General features: G+C 43.9%; 1 protein-coding gene across 1 annotated transcript in view; it reads left to right on the top strand.

Moving 5' to 3' along the window:
* Nucleotides 1-11,780: 11,780 nt before the first annotated feature.
* The window catches only part of REEP5 (receptor accessory protein 5), a 46,078-nt gene continuing 37,253 nt past the window's right edge, over nucleotides 11,781-20,605 (top strand). The window contains exons 1-2 of the mRNA XM_054488733.2: nucleotides 11,781-12,044; nucleotides 12,875-12,968. Of these exons, the coding sequence (XP_054344708.1) occupies nucleotides 11,927-12,044; nucleotides 12,875-12,968 (212 nt within the window). The 5' untranslated portion in view covers nucleotides 11,781-11,926. The remainder of the gene's footprint in view (nucleotides 12,045-12,874; nucleotides 12,969-20,605) is intronic.

Here is a 20,605-nt window from a genome sequence, read left to right as displayed (position 1 = left end):
ACTAATACAGATGGTATGCCAGAACCTCATTGTTAACAGATGTTGGATCACTAGTATAACAAACAATTGCTAACTGCTAACACATTTTGCACTAAAACATTTTTAGAGTTAAACACATTTAGAGGAAAACAATAAAATGTCTATTTATACAGTTTTAAGTGTCTCCTTATATAATAAAAACATTATTATCATCAGATGCGTCAGGTCATTGACCAGCTCTGTCTCCCATTCCCTATGAGTCTGACATTTCACAATTGACACCACTGGTGAAATACTGGGAGACTGGGAGATGAAGATAAACAGTGGATTTTCCCTCCACTGCTTAGTTTTTCCACTGTTAGTATTTATGAATGTATTACATAATTTAGCAAAATGATGACTCAACCATGAAGCCAGTGCTCCCTCAACTACTGGATCTGTGGGAAAGGGAAAAGAAAAGCTAATGAAGTTGAAAAGAATTTACTGCTAGCAAAGTCACAGGTAAAGAGAGAACAAAGGATATATGATAAAAACATAGTCACATTAAGTTTATCAGTTATCAAATTTATTGATAATAGTTTTTTCTTTAGTGATAAGAAAAATATAAATATTAGGTTAAGATATTAAAGTTTCAAACTCTTAATGACAGATAGCAAATGTTGCTGTGGTTATAATCTGTGAGATCCATAGAGCTTGGACCTAATCTATATTGGTTCCTGGTGTATCTTCAGTGCCTAGCAGACAGTAGGTGCTCAGTGAATAGTTGTTAAATGAATGAATGAATGAATGAATGAATGAATGAATATTAAATGCTGGTGACTCATTAGCCTTCTTTAAATAAGTGTAAAACCTTTAACAAATTATATCTAGATAATTAGGTCCAATACTAATGAGAAGGGCCTTTAAGGATGAAGGAATGCATTCTGGAATCTATTTTATACTTGACAAAAACAGCAATGACTATTTCTTGGTCTCAAACTAAGTCACCCTGAAAAATCTACCCATGACCAATTTTCCTATGCTGAAAGACAGCCTGGGCTGTCTACACCAAGTAGATATAATTGATATAATTTTTACTAGTACAATCCTAAGATAATTGCTTACCTTTCCACTTTCTTCTGTCAGTGTAGATGCAGTCTAAGGCAAATGGAAAGAACTCACACCATATAAACTGATGCTGGTCTTCAGTCCAAGGTGACTTTTAAAAATTTTTCCTCTGAATAAATACAAATTGGAAAAGTGGTTTCAGTTAACTATAAAAATAATGTATTTAAAAAGACTACTCTGACATTAAGCCAATGTTGTTTTCTGTATTAGTTTATTAAGAAAACTGCCTATCCTCCACTTAATTTTGCAAGTTGAGAACTTGATATGAAATAATCGAAGTAAAACGGTTTTCCTACATGTTAAAGACAGGTTGTAAGTAATCACATTTCCAAAGAATCCAGAAATGGAGACTCTTCCTTTAATCCATTTCATATGCCAGTGTGTTGGGTTATAAACATACCAAATACACATGTGATATAGACTGGGTATATTGTATTAAATACTAACTCAGTTACTATTGTACAAAATTAGAAGTTACAGTTATCACTATTGATGCTTCCAAGTCCAAACTATTTGCATAAGAATGACTATCTGGCCAGGCACAGTGGCTCACATTTGTAATCCCAGCACTCTGGGAGGCTGAGGCAAGTGGATCACCTGAGGTCAGGAGTTCCAGACCAGTCTAGGAACAAGGTGAAACCTCATATCTACTAAAATTGCAAAATTTAGGTGAGCGTGGTGGCATGTGTGTGTAATCCCAGCTACTCAGGAGGCTGAGGTAGAAGAATTGCTTGAATCCAGGAGATTGGAGATTGCAGTGAACCGAGATCACACCATTGCGCTCCAGTCTGGGCAACAGAGTGAGACTCCATCTCAAAAAAAAAAAAAAGACCATCAAAAGTATAAAACTGGACTCTCACTTGTGACTTTCAGTAAATTCTACCCTTGTTCTTAGCCAAAAGGCGGAGAAGCGATGACTTTCAGTAAATTCTATAAAGGTGGTTAAGATGATGCTTATAATAGTTGGTGCTATTTGGAAAGAGTATATATTGTAATTTTTTTAGACTAACGAATTCTAACTTTTAGTAGGGTGTTTTTGTTATGGCTGTGAACAGATAAAGATGTGTTGGGAACAATGGTGTGAAAAAAACAAAAACAAGCCTGTCCTCCCAAACCTTATTCCAAATCCCCCAACACTAACTAGTTATAAATCTCCATCAGCATGGACTTTAGGGAGACTATCCTGGGTAAAATGCAAAAGGCTATGTGGTCAGTCAATGCTCTCCTAACTGCATGACAGAGCTCATCATAAAGCAAAAGTTATTTATGTAATGAAAGGAAGACGCACGTCCTTGAGTCAACCAGTGTGGCCACAGCATGATTGATGTCCAAGAGGTAGAGAAACATGGGCCAAAACTCATCCAAAATAGGCTGAAAGTCAGAGACTGAGGAGAGACAGGAAGCATTAAGAGACTGCTAAGTGATAAAGAGCTATATAAATCAGCTTGCCGCATGTCAGAGAACAGCTTGACTTTGACCTGACATTTGTTTGTAGGTCAATTCCTTGCTCACATCTGTGTAGGCCTGGAGGGTCCCTTTCACTTGGCCAAGGGTTAATCCAAGGATCCTAGACAAAACTGAAAAATAAGCAACCTTGTTTCACTACTTTGTACCTTGGAAAACACTACTGCTTTAATCCTCAGGTACTTAGTGACCCCTGACTCCATCAAAACATGCTGTCAGCATCTTCATACAAATTGTCTAACACAAAATAGGTGCTCAGTATACATTTTCTTTTCCTCCTTCTTTCCCATAGTCAAATTGTTGATGAAAATGTGCTCTTATTTTTACCAGAGTATTTTGATTTTCACAGATACCAAATCCTTGAATCAAAGGAATAAGATAAGATAGTATAATTTTGGGCATAAACTCTTGTTAGTGTCTACTTCATTGATGTATGTGTCCTTCACATAGGCACTCTGTGAAGTGCTTTACGTGGAGTATCTCATTTATTCCAACAATTATATGAGGTAGATACTAGCATTATCTTTGTCTTATAGGCTGAGAACAGTGGGGCTTTTGGAGGTTAAGAACTTTCCCAGGAGTGCATAGCTACTAAGTAAGGGATCCAGGGTATCTGCTCGCTCCAGGGCCTGTCCTTTGACCCTGTGCCATGTCCTGGGATGGCGCTTGATGTGAGCGAAAGGACTTACACCAGTTATCTGATCTCAACATGTTCATTCTTTCCAGGGAACTTGATGCTGGTTATGAGTCCCCCATGTAAGGCTAGTGTAGTAGGCAGAATAATGACTTCTATCTCCACCCAAAGATATCCATGCCCTAATATCCAAGCCTGTGAAGATGTTACTTTGCATGGCAAAAGGGACTTTACAGATGGGATTAAGGTTATGTAGACTAATCAGGGAGATTGGCTGGGTGTGGTGGCTCACACCTGTTATCCCAGCACTTTGGGAGGCTGAGGTGGGTAGAGCACGAAGTCAGGAGTTCGAGACCAGCCTGACCAACATGGTGAAACCCTGTCTCTACTAAAAATACAAAAAAAATATAGCTGGGCGTGGTGGTGCACGCCTGTAATCCCAGCTACTCAGGAGGCTGAAGCTGGAGAATTGCTTGAACCCGGGAGGCAGAGGTTGCAGTTAGCCGAGATTGTGCCACTCCACTCCAGCCTGGGTGACAGAGTAAGATTTCGTCTCAAAAAAAAAAAAAAAAAAAAAAAAGATCTGGGAGATTATCCTGGTACCTGGGTGGGCCCAATCTAATCACATGAGTTCTTAAACGTAGAAGTAGAAGGCAGATGGGTGAGAGAGATGAGATGAAAGAAAAGGAAGAGAGATTTGAAGTATGAGAGGGATTTGACTGCTGCTGGCAGTGGCTTTGAAGATGAGGAAGGAAATGGGGACTTGAGTCCTACAACCACAAGAAACTGAATTCTGCCATAACCCAATTAGCAAAAAAACATGAATCTTTCTTTAAGCCTTCAAAAAGGAACAAAGCCCTGCTGACAGCACCTTGATTTTAACCCAGCAAGATTGACACAGAGCACTGCAACACAAAAAATTTGTGTTGTTTTAAGCCATCAAGTTTGGGATAATTTGTTACAGTAGCAATATAAACTTAATACAACTGCTTAGTTTCTTTTTCTTTTCTTTTTCATTTTTATTTATTTTTTCTGAGACAGGGTCTCACTCTGGTGTGATCATAGCTCACTGCACTCTGGACCTCGCTGGCTCAAGCCATTCTCCTGCCTTAGTCTCCTCAGTAGCTGAAACTGCAGGAGCATGCCATCATGCCTGGCTAATTTCTAAAATTTTTCTCATAGAGACGAGATCACAAACTCCTGGGCTTAAGAGATCCTCCTGCCTTGGCTTCCCAAAGTACTGGGATTACAGGCACGAGCCACAGCACCCAGCCTGGTCAGTTTCTTTATTCATGTTAACTATATTTACCTGATGTCTCATCATGAAAGGAAGTGGGCAAAATTGTCTGACTCCTTCTGGTCCTTCTCTTACATGAAAAGAAAAGCAAAACTTCATACCACCCTGTAGGCTATGAGGCAAATGTGGATTGTTCTCCGTAGTTGGACCCATACCCCAGGGTGAGTGAATGCCATATCATCCTGGTATGGAATCCAAACCCCAGGCTTTAACTGGAACTGGACTAACTGGTCTTGAGCATAGAGAAACAACCTATTAGTGACTTGTTTCCTCCTATTAGTCCACTGTGCAGATACCATTAGAGAAATGTCAAGGAGAAATAAAGGACCCTTTTTTTTTTTTTTTTTTTTTTGTGAGATGGAGTCTTGCTCTGTCGCCCAGGCTGGAGTGCAGTGGCGCAATCTCGGCTCACTGCAAGCTCCGCCTCCTGGGTTCACGCCGTTCTCCTGCCTCAGCCTACCGAGTAGCTGGGACTACAGGCGCCCACCCTGACGCCCAGATAATTTTTTGGTATTTTTAGTAGAGACAGGGTTTCACCATGTTAGCCAGGATGGTCTCGGTCTCCTGACCTCGTGATCCACCCGCCTCGGCATCCCAAAGTGCTGGGATTACAGGCGCGAGCCACCGCGCCTGGCATAAAGGACATTTTTAAACCTGGTGAGAAACTCTAGATTTTTGTGCAATAGCAATGACATATTAGTAATTTCACATAAAAATACTTTGCTAAACTAAAGGATATTTCCATGTTGGTTTATTCCCAGCTGTGAGCACTAATTTTCTAAAAATCAACTTCCTGTTTGATAACGGGAGAAATACATTAAAATGCTTTGTCCATATTTTCAGTAGAAAATGTTTAGGACAAATGAGGTAAAGAAAATGTAATTCAAATATATTCAATGAAACATGGTAATTTTCACATTTTATTTCCTTCAATGCTCTTTCTTAAATTACATTCAGCCTCTACATTTTCCTCCCATCGTCTGGCAAGTCCGTGTCTCAGGTTTTGTTTACTCTGTCTTTTTCCCTTTTTATTCTGATGACATGTCATCATAAGCCTCCTGCAGCAGAGGGAGGGTGTATGTGCCAACAGGGCTGTGTCTGCAGGGGCTGAGGGTCTCCTGCCTGTCTCATTGGTGCCATGCCAGGGTACCCTACAAATGCAGGGGTAGGGGAAAGGAAGGAAGAGATTTACCTGACAAATTATGCTGTACCTCTTCTTCCTAACATAAATGAGTAAGAACAAATGTGTTTGATGACTTCAACTTGTTTTCTTACCCTGAAGAAACAGTTTGTGTAGAACAAAAGTGACCTGATCTGAGTTCTCCAGCAGAATTTTCTTCTCTAGCTCACAGAGGGTATAATAATAGTATTTGCCTCATCCCAAGTCAGTTCAACTTCCTCCTTAGAAATTGCCAAAGTTGGCCGGGCGCGGTGGCTCATGCCTGTAATCCCAGCACTTTGGGAGGCTGAGGCGGGCGGATCATGAGGTCAGGAGATCGAGACCATCCTGTCTAACATGGCGAAACCCCATCTCTACTAAAAATACAAAAAAAAAAAAAAAAATTAGCCGGGTGTGGTGGCAGGTGCCTGTAGTCCCAGCTACTCGGTAGGCTGAGGCAGGAGAATGGCGTGAACCCAGGAGGCAGAGCTTTCAGTGAGCCAAGATCGCGCCACTGCACTCCAGCCTGGGGGACCAAAAAAAAAAAAAAAAAAAAAAAGAAATTGCCAGTGTCAACCGGTTCCAGGCCAACCTTCTTCACAGCCTCCAAAACAGATCTCATCTATCTAGTTCCCAGATCTAACAGCATCTGGCACACAGGATATATTTAGTAAATATGAGTAAGTGAACAGTTTGAGACCTTAGGCAGGGTTCTGGGTTCTTATCTTCTGCATCTCTTTCCTCTGCTATGAAAGAATCTAAGGTTTATAGTGTTGATGGGATAAACTAGGATCCCATACTCCCCGAATCTGATTGTAATTTGCTAAAGGCAAGAATAATGTAATATTTCTCTATCTCAATTTTAGAGGCTGGGCATGGTGGCTCATGCCTGTAATCCCAGCACCTTGGCAGCCTGAGAGGGGAGGATTGCTTGAGCTCAGGAGTTCAAGATCAGCCTGAGCAACATGGTGAAACGCCATCTCTACAAAAAATACAAAAATTAGCCAGGCTTGGAGGCGTGTGCGTGTAGTCCCAGCTACTTGGGAGGCTGAGGTGAGAGGATGGCTTGAGCCCAGGAGGCAAAGGTTGCAGTGAGCTGAGATTACACCACTGCACTCCAGTCTGGGTGACAGAGCCAGACCTTGTCTCAAAAAAAAAAAAAAAAAAAAAATTACACCTAGCTGTGTTTTTTTTTTCTTTCTTAAATTATTTAAACACTTATTTTGTATCAAGTACTCTTCTAAAAACATTACAAATAGTAACTCACCTAATCATGATGAGAACTCTGTGAAATAGGTACTATTTTTATCCCTGTTTTACAGATGAGAGACCAGAAGCACAGAGAGCTTATGCAACTTGCCCAAAGTCACACAGCTAAATGGTAGAGCTGGCATTTAGCTCATACAGACTGAATACAGAGATAGAACTCCACACACTATGCCTTAGTATACTGCTTTGCCTCACCATTGGTTGAATGCTTGAGGAAAGAAGAAATTTGGAATCTATGTCAAGAGAAAATGGAAAAGAGAGCAATATCTACAGAAGGGAAGCCGAGGGCTGGGCACAGTGGCTCACAGCTATAATCCCAGTACTTTGTGGCGTCAAGGTGGGAGGACTGCTTGAGCCCAAGAGGTCAGGGCTCCAGTGAGCCATGATGGTGCCACTGCACTCCAGCCAGGACAACAGAGTAAGATCCTGTCTTGAAAAATAAAAAATAAAAAAAAGAAAGAAAGGAAGAAATCCAAATGAACAGTATGTTTCTAGATATTCCATGCATAGTTAATGTAGTACAAATGTTGCCACTGCATGAAATGTAGTGACAAAAACCTAGGTTGATTTGGATACCTAACTTAAAAGGATTTTGCTCCTTTGCTAAAATAAATAAATAATAAATAAAATAATCAAATTGTGAGGCTGGGTGTAGTGGCTCATGCCTGTAATCCCAGCACTTTGGGAGGCTGAGACAGGCGGATCACTTGAGCTTACAAGTTTGAGACCAGCCTGGGCAACATGGCAAAACTCCATCTCTACAAAAAAGTACAAGAATTAGCTGGGTGTGGTGGTGCACACCTGTAGTCCCAGCTACTTGGAAGGCTGAGGTGGGAGGATGGCATAAGCCCAGGAGGTGGCGGCTGCAGTGAGCCAACATTGTGCACTGCACCTCAGCCTGGGTGATACAGTCAAACCTTGTCTCAAAAAAAAAAAAAAAAAAAAAAAAAAAATCAGGACCAGCACTGTGGCTCACACCTGTAATCCCAGTACTTTGGGAGGCTGAGGCAGGCAGATCACTTGAGGTCAGGAGTTCAAGACCAGCCTGGCCAACATGGTGAAACCCCATCTCTACAAAAAAACACAAAAATTAGCCAGGCGTGGTGGTGTGCACCTGCAGTCCCAGTTACTCAGGAGGCTGATGCACGAGAATCATTTGAACCTGGGAGGCTGAGGTTGCAGTGAGCCAAGATCATGCCACCGGACTCCAGTCTGGGTGACAGAGGCAGACTCCATCTCAAAAAAAAAAAAAAAATCAAATTATGAATCACTTTAAGTACTCAAAAACAACCCCAACTTAATATACATACTGTACTCAGTAGGAAATTATACAAATTCACAACTGGTTTGAAGTTCACATTTCAGTTATTCTGCTAAGCAGTTGTACTAGTTTTCTAGGGCTGCTGTAATAGTCTCACGAATTGGATAGCTTAAATAATAGAAATTGAGGCCGGGCACAGTGGCTCATGCCTGCAATCCCAGCACTTTGGGAGGCCAAGGTGGAGAGATCACTTGAGGTCAGGAGTTTGAGACCAGTTTGGCCAATGTGGTGAAACCCCATCTCTACAAAAAAAAAAAAAAAAAAAAAAAAAAATTAGCTTGGCATGGCGGAACACACCTGTACTCCCAGCTACTTGGGAGGCTGAGGTGGGAGAATCGCCTGAATCTGGGAGGTGGAGGTTGCAGTGAGTGGAGATTGTGTCACTGCAGTCCAGCCTGGGTGACCCAGCGAGACCCTGTCTCTAAATAAATAAATAAAACAGAAATTTATTATCTCACAGCTCTGGAGGCTGGAAGTCCAAGATCAAGGTCTCAGCAGGATTGGTTCCTTGTGAGGGCTGTGAGGGAATGATCTGTTCCAGGACTTTCTTCTTGGCATGTAGATGGCCATCTTCTCCCTGTGTCTCTTCACAGTCTTCCCTTTATATGTATCTGTCTCCGTCCAAATTTCCCCCTTTTTTTTTTTTGAGACAGAGTCTCGCTCTGTTGCCCAGGCCAGAGTGCATTGGCTTGATCTCGGCTCACTGCAAGCTCCGCCTCTTGGGTTCACACCATTCTCCTGCCTCAGCCTCTTGAGTATCTGGGACTACAGGTGCACACCACCACGCCTGGCTAATTTTTTGTATTTTTAGTAGAAATGTGTTAGCAAGGATAGTCTCGATCTCCTGACCTCCTCAGGCAGCGATCTCCTGACCTCCTCAGGCAGGCCGAGGCCTGCCTCGGCCTCCCAAAGTGCTAGGATTACAGGTGTGAGCCACCATGCCTGGTCAAATTTCCCCTTTTATAAGGACAACAGTCACACTGGATTGAGGTCCACCCTAATGAGTTCATTTGAATTTGACTACCTCTTTGAAGACCCTATCTCCAAATAAGATCACACTCTGAGGTACTGTAGGTTAGGATTACAACATGTCTCCTTTAGGGAGGTGGAATACAATTCAACCCATAATAGCAATATAATATAGGGGTAAGAACCTGATTCTGAATTCTAGCTCTGCCACTTACTGTGATATGAGAACTCACTATATTTCATTTTTTTTTCCTTAAATGAAGATGAAACAGGTAGCATCTTCCTCGTGCAGTTGTGAGGATTAAATGAACTAGTCCACTTAACACTTGGAATACTGGGTGGTACAACACATGTTAGATATTCATTCATTCATTCATTCATTCAACAAATAGTTATTGAACACCTACTAAGTGCCAGGCACTGTTCAATGTGCTTAAAATATTGAAGCAAAAAAAAATAAGCAAAAATGTCTATCCTCATGGAGCTCATAATCTAGTGAGGAAAGAAAGATAATTTAAAAATAGAACATGGTCTGGCATGGTGGTGGCTCATGCCTGTAATCCCAGAACTTTGGGAGGCCAAGGTGGGCAGATCACGGAGTTCAAGACTGGCCTAGGTAACATAGTGAAACCCCATCTATACTAAAAACACAAAAAATTAGCCGGACATGGCAGCGCATGGCTATGGTCCCAGCTACTTGGGAGGCTGAGGTGGGAGGATGGCTTGAGCACAGCAGGAGGTCGAGACTGAGGTGAGCTGTGACCACGCCTCTGTAGTCCAGCCTGGGTGACAGAGTGAGACAGTCCCCCCCCCCCAAAAAAAGTAGAACATAATGCCAGACAGTAATGAATTCTATGAAGAAAAATCAAGCTAGAGACCACTGGGGGTTGCAATTTGAGATTAGGGTACCATTTGAGCAAATATCTGAATAATGGAAGGGGACAGTTAAATGGTTAACTGGGGAAAGATACTTTCAGATAGAGGACGGTTTCTGGACTGTCACACTATTGACATTTGGGGCTGGATAATTCTTTGTTGTGGGGGCTCTCCTATGTGTTGCAGGATGTTTAGCAGCACCCCTAGTCTCTAACCACTAGAAGCTAGTTGCACTTGCCACCTCCTGCTCTCCTTGTGTGACAATCTGTTTCACAACCAAAGTATCTCTAGACATTGCTACTCCTCCCCCCAGGAGGAGGAAGGGGAGAGGAAGTGCTCCTGGTTGAGAACCACTGAAATAGAAGAAAAGTGAACGAACGCTCAGAGGCAGGAATGGGCTTACCTTGTCTGAGGCACAGCAAGGAGGCAGGCAGTAAGGGAAGACATCAGAAAGGGGAGGGATGAACCATGTCACCTGTGACCCTGATGCCCTCTTTCAGGCAGATAGGAAGCTGCTGGAGGGTTGAGAACAAAAATATAGCACAACTTGACGCACATTTTAAAACAGATTCTACTGGCTGCCACGTTGAGAATTAACTGTAGGTGAAAAGACAGAAGTAGACAGCAGGTTGTTTCATTTGTTCACTGATTTGGCTGGGTGGTGGTAGCAGCAGCTGAGAAAGCTGAGCTAAGAAGCTCTGAGGAAGAAAGGAGGAAGGAGGATTAGCATAAAAGGAAAAAGCTAGGCGTGGGCAAGACAACTTTTTGCAGAAGTGGAAGGCAGTAGGGTAATTAAGTAGATTTGAAAGCACAGAGGGGTTGTGTAGGACCAAGACAGAATGTTGGGGGCCAGTTGTGGGCAGGGCATTGAATGCTCTGCTAAGGAATGGGAGCTCTAGTCTGTTAGGATAATAATACGAAGCTTCTGACAAAAATTCTGCAGCACTGTGCAGAATAAGAGTCAGCAAGAGTAATTTTAGGAGTGTCTGGAAGTCATATGGGTGAGATAACAGGAGCCTAGGTTTAGGTGGAGGAAGAGCATGGCCAACTCATTCTGAAGGAAGCAAAAATGAGCTCCTGCCCTAAGGCTTGGACCTTAGAATCTCCATCTTCCTCAGAGTATTTTGAGTGTAGGAAGTGCAGACTATATTGGCTCCACAGAGAGAATTTGGACACTTGCCACGGTATCAGACACCAAGACAACGCAAGCCCACCAGGAAAAGATTTAATGCAGTGCTTTCTTGGAAAAGCTGTACCCCAGGGAGGATGTGTTAGATTTCTTCAAGGGTCTTTACAAGGCAACGATTGTCTGTAGGTGAGAAAAACTGCCAAGTTAAGGCAAAGAGGAAGAAAGCAGGCCTGCTTCCAAAGAGTTCTCTCGCGATGCTCAAACATTTCAATTTTTTAGGTCAAAAATGCCTTAGTAGGTTTAGCACAGCAATGTAGGTGCCAAACTCGTCGCACTAAATTGCAAGCGGGAGCAACAAGGACGCCTGCCTCCTTTCTGCCTGCTTTTTGCAATAGTCCGATTTCAGAAGGGGACCCACAAGAGACACAAAATGCACGCCCCCACGCCACATCCTTTTTACCCCGCAATGGGTTAAGACTGTCAACAGCCAGGCCACCTCGCAGCGTCCGCGGAGTTGCAGGCCCGCCCCCGCCAGGGTGTGGCGCTGTCCCCCTGGCGCGGGGCGGGGAAGGAGGGGCGCGCGGCGGCCGGGCGGGGCGAGCGGAGGCGAGGGGAGGACGCGTAGACGCGCCGCGGTCCCCGCCTGCCGCTGCCCCGCCGCAGTCCCCGCTCCAGTCTGTCCGGCACTAGGAACAGCCCCGGGCAGCGAGACGGTCCCCGCCATGTCTGCGGCCATGAGGGAGAGGTTCGACCGGTTCCTGCACGAGAAGAACTGCATGACTGACCTTCTGGCCAAGCTCGAGGCCAAGACCGGCGTGAACCGGAGCTTCATCGCTCTTGGTGGGTGGCCAGGGGTCGCCGCCGCTGGCAGGGCCACGGGAGCCGCCGCTGCCCCAGCTGCTGGGGAAGGAAGCAGGGAGAGGACTCGGGAAAGGTGGAGTCGGAGATAGAAGGGACAAGCAGCATCCTCGGGGATCAGGCTGGCCTCCCGGGAAGCGTGGGCATCGGAGGACCCGGCCGGGGCTGCCCAGGCTGAGGGTCGCGGGGCTGGAGGGCAGCTGCGGCGCCGGGCGCTGGCAGCTGGAAGGGCAAGCGCTGACGTGTCAGCCCCGCGGCCCGGCGCCCTATTCCTGCGGTCCTGCGCGGTTGGCGCGGACGGCGGGGCCCCTGACGGCGGGGCCCCTTCGGGCGGGCGCGTTGACGGAGGTACCCGGTCCTACCCGACCCTCCGTGGAGCTCCGCTCGGGGAGGGGCGCCCCTCGGGTGGGCGGGGGCTGCTGCTGCAGCGGGTGCGGGAGTCCGGGCCTCTCGGGACGCTCCCCGCGGAGCGCAGCTTCCCAGGCCGGAGCGCTGCCCAGCGGGCCCTGCGAGAGGGCGGAAGGGGGTGCCCCGGACCGTCCCGGGCCCCGGGGGTTGCTGCGCAAAGCGCCGGGGCCCCCTGCGGGAGGTAGGAGAGGCACAACGGTGGGGCTGCCTGGTATCGCCAGACTTCAAGGCATGGCCCCGTGGACGCGCAGGCCCAGCTTTCGTGTGGTTTGTTTTTCTCGCTCCTTTAATCGAGTCGGGAGGAAAACTCCTACAACAGGCCCAGCCTCGCGGTGTGGGCGTCGGTTGTCCTGCGTGAACGGCTCTCATGCTGCCCGACCCCCTTCTCTCCTTATGGTCCCCAGGTGTCATCGGACTGGTGGCCTTGTACCTGGTGTTTGGTTATGGAGCCTCTCTCCTCTGCAACCTGATAGGATTTGGCTACCCAGCCTACATCTCGTAAGTGACACACCCTGCAGCCGTCCCCTTCCCTTCCTCCCTTTACCCCCCGCAGGGCTGCTGCAGTAGACTGCACATCCGCATTTCCCGGGAGAAAAGTGAAAGCTCGGCGGGGAGGGATGGGGTTGGACATAAGGGGTGGGGATAGTATTCACCATTTTGGAACCTTAACTTAATCCCTATCTCTTGACGATTAGCCTAAAGGTATTTGCATTAGATTATCCTGGTGACCAGTGTCCCCTCTCTTTGGCACACTAACAGGAAAGCGCTACCACTCTGTTGTCCTGCCTTTATTGGTGGGAGGATCTCAGAAGGTACAGGGAGCTGAGCACTTCTGTCTAGTAATTATTTTAATGGGTATTTCACCATATATTTATGCACCTAGAGAGTAAAACCCTATCAATTAGGTCTTCCCTAATTCCTAATTATGTTAATTCAGACAGTAGGGAGAATTTTGTCTTTTTCTTTTATTTTGAAAAAGCCACATATTACAGACAAACTTGGGAAATGCTTACCCTAGTGTAAAAACAAAAACCTTTAAAAATGCTCCATGATATAGCTCCTTGGTTACATAAGTGATTCATTTATATAATTGAGCTACTTTAAAAATGAATGAATTATTTTTACGATTAGGATCTGAATTTATTACCAAAGTTGTTTTTATTCTACAGTGTATTTGTTTTTTTAATTCTACAATTTTATTTTTCCATTCGTTCAAGTAGGAATTATTCCTCTCCAGAAATGAATTTTGTTTTGCTCTACAGTTCTTCCCAAGAAAGCCAGTGGTTTTTACCTTCATTCAGTTGGTCTCTGCTACTTTCTTCAACCATAGGGATAAAAATGAAGAAAAAATTTTCAACTAGGAGGCGAAGACACAGAAAACACATTATTACAGCTTGTGTCTGTCACTAGTTAGGCTAGAATTTAGTCTATGACTATAAGGGAATAAACATGTTTTAGAAGTTAGTTCTGATTTGAGCAATTAAATTGCAGTTACCTAGTAGTTGTTACTGTGTTAGTCTGGTACAGACACTTAGTCATACTCCAGAAAGTCTACCTACATGTAGCCCTGAGGCCTACCCTGGGCTCTGCTTTATGGAGGAGACTCAAGGAAAAACGGGATTGTGTGCACAGAATAAAGCATACAGACCCCCGTGAGCAAATACTCAGGTGGTCAGTGTTACATTAGTCTAATCAAGTCTGTTCGTTGCATAACCAATATGATTGTATAATTGTCCAAAAAAAGAAAAAGTATTTGAAAATGGTGGTCTTTATAGTAGCATCAAAATCCATGTTGCTTAAAGTGTGACCTATGAACATTGTCTTAGTCTGCTTGGGCTGCTATAACAAAATACCTTAGACTGGATAATTTATAAACAATAGAAATTTATTGCTCACAGTTCTGGAGGCTGGGAAATCCAGGACCAAGGCACCAGCAGATTTGGTGTCCGGTGAGGGCTTGCTCCCTGCTTCAAAGATGGCATCTTCTCACTGCTTCCTCACATGGTGGAAGGGCCAACTGGCTCCCTCAAGCCTCTTTTATAAGGACACTAATCCCATTCATGAGGGCAGAGCTCTCATGCCTTTTTCTTTTCTTTTGAGACACAGTCTCGCTCTATATCGCCCAGGCTGGAGTGCAGTGTCGTAATCTCAGCTCCCTGCAACTCTCATCGCCGGCCGCCCCCACCCCCGCCCCTCCCCCCTCCAAATTCAAGCAATTCTCCTGCCTCAGCCTCCCTAGTAGCTGGGATTACAGGCATGTGCTACCACGCCCGGGTAATTTTAGTATTTTTAGTAGAGATGCGGTTTTGCCATGTTGGCCAGGCTGATCTTGAACTCCGGACCTCAAGTGATCCGCCCGTCTCAGCCTCCCAAAGTACTGGGATTACAGGTGTGAGCTACCACACCTGGCCAAGCCCTCATGTCTTAATTGCCTCCTAAAGGCCCCACTATTTAATACTAATACATTGGGTATTAGGTCCCAACATATGGATGTTGGGGGAACACAACATTCAGACCATAGCAGTCACCTTCATTTTAACTATTCTCCATACCTCTTGTAACTCTTATGCTCCCTAGCCAGAGTTATTTTTTCAAATACAGGTTCATCTATTTAGCAAAAATCAAATGCCAGTCACATGTGTGGCACTGTGGTAGCACTTTAGATATGGCAAGAAATAAGGTAGTCATACTCTCTGTCCTTGTTGAATGAGCAGTCTACCCAGGCAAGAAATAGGCAAAGTAGTGACCATGTGGTAAGCCCTCTAAAGTAAATAAACAGCTCTGGTAGAGAATAACAGGAAAGACCCTCTTTAGCTATTTATCTGAGATACTATCTGAGTTAAGACCTGAGGAATGAGAAGGGGCCAGCCAAGAGCAGAGCCAGGGAGAGGGAGAGAGTGTGTCAGGCCCTGAGGCAGCACACAGCTTAGCTCTGTGTGAGCAAAGAGTGGTGGGGGAGGCACCAGAGAGGTGCAGGTGCCAGCAGGTAGGGTCAGTGGTGGAAGTGTGCATTTCATTCCAGATAGTGGTATGGAGTTTGCATTTTTTGATTGCCTTGGATGGGCTTTAAATAGGGGGTGACATGATAACGATTTATATTTTAAGGTCACTTTGGCTGCTGTGCCCTCTGTAAGGAGTTCGTGATCTTGCCAAACTATTGCCAGTAATTTATTTCCTTCCTTTCTCACCTTTCAGCTTTTCTCTTGCTGTTTCCTCTCCTTGGGCCATCACAGGAAGGGGAGTAGTGTCAGTATTGGGTCAAGAGACTGCAGGATGCAAAGATGAAATTGGGAAAAGCTCACTTGGCTTCCTAGCTTTTCTCCCTTTGCACTGCCTTTGGAAGGCTGTGAGTGAAGCTCAGGTGCATCTGGCTCCTGGTCAGGGTCTGCTGCACGTTGGAGCATGTAGATGGTTGAAGACCTGGCCATTGCTCACTGGGGAGCAACCAGTACCTTATCGTATACCCCTCTTCCTACTGGTTGTTCTTTCCGTGCGCATAATTTCCCTTTGAGCTCTTTGAGAACGGGGCCTTTCATCTCTGACTTCTAGTTTCTAGAATTTTTGGCCATCTTATATACGCAATTCAGAATCTAATTCCAGCCTTCCTTTCATCAAGAACTGTTCACATAATTACCTTAATCTCCTTACTTCCCTCTTTTACTGATAACAGGAGGCAGACTACTGGAAATCTTTATTATAAAGATAGACCTCCCACCATTGCTAAGATATAACTTAGGTACTTATAAATTGTACACTTTTAAAGGATGCAGTTCAGTGGCTAGTGTATTCAGAGTTGTGTAACCATCACCACTGTCTAATTCCAACACACTTTTATCACCCCAAAGGGAAACCATTACCAATCAACCCTGTTCCTCCTACCCAGCTCCTGGAAATCACTAATCTGCATTCTGTTTCTATGAGTTTGCCTATTCTGAGCATTTCATGTAGATGGAATCATACAATCTATGGCCTTTAATGTCTGGTGCAGCCCTGCTTTTAATGGGATTGCACAAATAACAGTCCTCTGGAGGGTGTATGCTGTGCTGCACCCTCATATGTGAATAAGTCCTCCTGGTGCAGTCCCTCCATGGTGGGCGCTAGTGAGCCAGGGCCCTAGTCCTGTACTTGCTCCTTTGTACAAATGGAATTGTGAGGCAAACTCAGACTTTATCTTCTATTTAAGGAAAGGGGAAGGTTTGCTTTCTGTCCTACCCGGTAACCTTTTTGTTTAAAATTCTATGAAAATGTCTATTACTTTTCCTCTTTTTATTTCATATTTTCCTTAAGACTCGGGCTGCCACCTTCCTGGGACTATCAGAGTTGGGCCTTAAAGATCAAACAGGTAGTCCAGTTCCTTTAGTTTTAAAATGACAATTCAGGGACAGAGAAAGGTGGAGTGTGTTTCCCAAGGTCACGCAGAGGGCAGGCTTGGTCTGGAACTACACAGGAATGTAAAGCACATTTAGGCATATTTTAGTGCCAATGTTAGAAAGATTAAATATGTTTAGGGGGCTGGGCATGATGGCCCACATCTGTAATCTCAGCACTTTGGGGTGCTGAGGCAGAGGGATTGCTTGAGGCCAGGAGTTCAAGACGAGAGTCCAGCACTATATATTTAATCTTTAATAACACTTCTGAAATCTCATACCCAGTTCAGTAATGTGTCATTTTAGTTTCTGTGTGTCCTCACAAGCCCATTTTAAACTTTTGCTGCTGGTGTAAAGAGTTATATTGCATTTAGCTCTTTGTATGGCTCCTGAAATCTGTGTAGCATTTTCTTTAACAGATACGTACATATCTCTGTCTAAGTGCTTTGCAAATATAGCTCATTTAATCCTCAGAACAACCCTATTATATGAGTGCTATGATTATTCCCATTTTTACAGATGAGGAAACACAGAAAGAGAATTTGAATAACTTGATCAAAGTCTCACAACTAGCAGGTGATGAAACTGGTATTTAAATCCAAAGAATCTGGCTCCAAAGTTCATGCTTTTAATGATTATGTTATACTACCTCCCTTGTGGTTCTTTGAATGTCCCACAAACACAACATAACCTTATGTAGAGATGAAAATTAAAGTAGGCTTTTTAAAAACACAGTTGACCCTGTCAATACATTACCTTTGTGCAGTGTATTTTTCCTCTCTCAAATAAGATACTGCCATCCCAAATCATATATCTGCACACATAGGCATTGACTGTGTTTTGTAGACATTAGTTAGAATATGTTACTAACAATTTCTTTTTCTTATCTGTTATGTAGCTTTGACTTATGACAGCAGAGGCTTGCTCTGTTTTACTAGCACAAGGCCACCTGAAAATGGCACACTGAACTGGATTTCCTAAGGGAATGCAGCGTTGCCTTTAGTTCTGTTTCGAGAGACAGGTATCTCAAGGGGAGATGTTTGGGGATGACCCCCTATCGAGGTCAGATCAGAAAGGGATGGCAAGAAGGTTAATTTGGAGGAAAAAAAAACAATGAAAATATCTACAAGAGTTGTAACACAGTTAACCACAAGTAAAAGCAACAGCATCCTCTTAGCTAAATGATGCTCAGCACACAAAGGGAGGACACATTCTGGGGAACACAAGTTAAAAAGAGTTGCAGTCTACTTGCTTAAGGTGTGCAGTGACAGACTCCTAAAGAGGTTTATTACCCAGAGGAGACTTTGAGAAAGTCACCGTGGTGTGAATGACAGTTGTGAACAGACACTTTCTGTTTTGCAGCCAGTCATTGGAAGCAGAGCTGTTTCCTTAACAGTACTGGAGGATATGTATTTGTAGTTCTCTTCTTGGACTCATTAGTAGGGGGTGTATTTGTTTTCTTGTGGGGTTTTTTTTTTTTTTTGAAAACTTATAATTATGTTTTTTTCTTTTTTACTTGTGAGAACTTCAGAGCAGATATATTTTCTACTGAGCTGCCTATGTTCCCATTACACTAGCTTTTCTCTCTGGATCTATATGTGCTTTGTTAAAGTGTTGAAGAGCAGAGCATGCATGCCTGCGCTTTGCCTTCTGGGGTAGTATGAAGCACAAGCCAATGTGGCCTTCTGGCCGATGTGCACTTGGATAAAAAATATAACTGGCATTCTGCAAATTGTGACTTAAGCAATTTACTTAAACATTTAAATCTTTAATTTACTTAATTTAAATCTGAAATCTTAAGCATTTAAACATTTAACCTTCGTCAACTTTTTTACTGTCCTTGTTTCACTTAACATTACTACTAAGAGTGCTGAACTCTTTAAAGATGAAAGTGTTGTGGAGAAATGAAAAAGTAATAAAAATATCCTTATAACAACTTGTGACTATTTTGTAAAATAATGACAGCCAGCGTTTCAGTTAAGGTTCCACTGCTTGCCTGTGTCATAAAGAAAATAAAGTTTTAAAAAGCAAGTAAGATGAATGATTTAAATTATTTATTCATGATCAGAGTTTCTGGGCTCTAAAGCAGTTGTGGAGGAGGATCTCATTTCTAATACTCTGTTCTGGAATGTTCTTTATGAGCTTTTTTTTTTCTCTTTATGAAGGCCCTGGAGATTTAGTCTATTTGTCCTTCTTTCTGTCATAGCCTCCCTCATCTCCTTCTGACCTGGACTTCTCTTTTTCAGGACTGACTTTGAATGAGGACTCAGTTTTCAGCTTAATTTTTTCACATGGCATTTAAAACAAGTATAAATACAAATGTAACATGTTAAGGTATTTAGTGGTGATTCATAACATTAACAATTAATTTTGGGGAAATATGAGTTAATATGGCAGAAGTTTTAAAACAATTTCAAAATTGTGAATGAAATTATTTTTTGTAGCAGCTGAAATATAAGTGGGGGCTGTAGAAACGTACCCTGACTTCATTCTGTCACTTGCACACTTTCCTGATTCCAGGGAGTGGAGCTTATCAGTCACTCTGAGTCATGTGGCTACTATATATATCCTGCAGCCTCTGATAGACCAAGTGATCTAGTTAAGGGATCACTTACTTGTCTAGACTGCTGTCCACATCTAAGGTGGCCCTCCTTTACCTAGGAAAAGGCAGCTTAGGTTGTTCCTCATCTAAGTTGTGAGGGTACTTGAGATTAAGTTAAACTTTATGATACCAATCTGACACAGATACTTATAGAACCACTAGTTTTATTGACAAAGGGTTGTCCCAGTGGGATTTGCATCTGCTCTTTTATTGCTCTTGGCATTAATCTTTTTTACCATCAATCATTCAAACAGTTTTTTTGGGGGGACAGGCGGGAGGCTGAGATGGGTGGATTGCTTGAGTTTGAGACCAGCCTGGGCAACATGGCAAAACCCCATCTCTACAAAAAATACCAAAAATTAGTACATGCCTGTAGTCCCAGCTACTTGAGAAGCTGACGTGGGAGAATCACCTGAGCTTGAGAAAGTCAAGGCTGCGGTGAGCTGTGTTCATGCCACTGCACTCAGCCTGGGTGACAGAGTGAGACCCTGTCTCAAAAAAACACACACACACTTGGGAGGCTGAGGCAGGAGAATTGCTTGAACCCAGGAGGCGGAGGGTGCAATGAGCCGAGATTGCACCACTGCACTCCAGCCTGGTTTTTTTGAGTGTGTTTTTTTTGCGACAGGGTCTCACTGTGTCACCCAGGCTGAGTGCAGTGGCATGAACACAGCTCACTGCAGCCTTGACTTTCTCAAGCTCAGGTGATTCTCCCACTTCAGCTTCTGGAGTAACTGGGACTACAGGCGTGTACTAATTTTTTGTATTTTTTGTAGAGATGGGGTTTTGCCATGTTGCCCAGGCTGGTCTGAAACTCCTGGGTGTACACACACACACACACACACACACACACACACACACACACACACACACACACACACACACACACACACACACACACACACACACACACACACACACACACACACACACACACACACACACACACACATTCTGTTTTGAGTTATAAAATGTTAGCTAAAAGGGGTCTTAGAGACTAAGCTGCTAGGGTGATAGCCACCTTTAACAGATGTGGAAATCAAGGGCACAAAGTGAAGTTAATTGACATAGGTCACAGGTGTGTTGTGACCAATTCAGTCTTAAGTGTAGGGATGTCTGTCAACATTCCACGTTGTTATATTTGACTGTGACTGACTCTTCCATTT

The sequence above is a fragment of the Pongo pygmaeus genome, chromosome 4 (genome assembly GCF_028885625.2).
Source record: "Pongo pygmaeus isolate AG05252 chromosome 4, NHGRI_mPonPyg2-v2.0_pri, whole genome shotgun sequence".
In the NCBI taxonomy this organism is placed as follows: Eukaryota; Metazoa; Chordata; class Mammalia; order Primates; family Hominidae; genus Pongo; species Pongo pygmaeus.
This window is presented reverse-complemented; position numbering and strand designations above follow the sequence as displayed.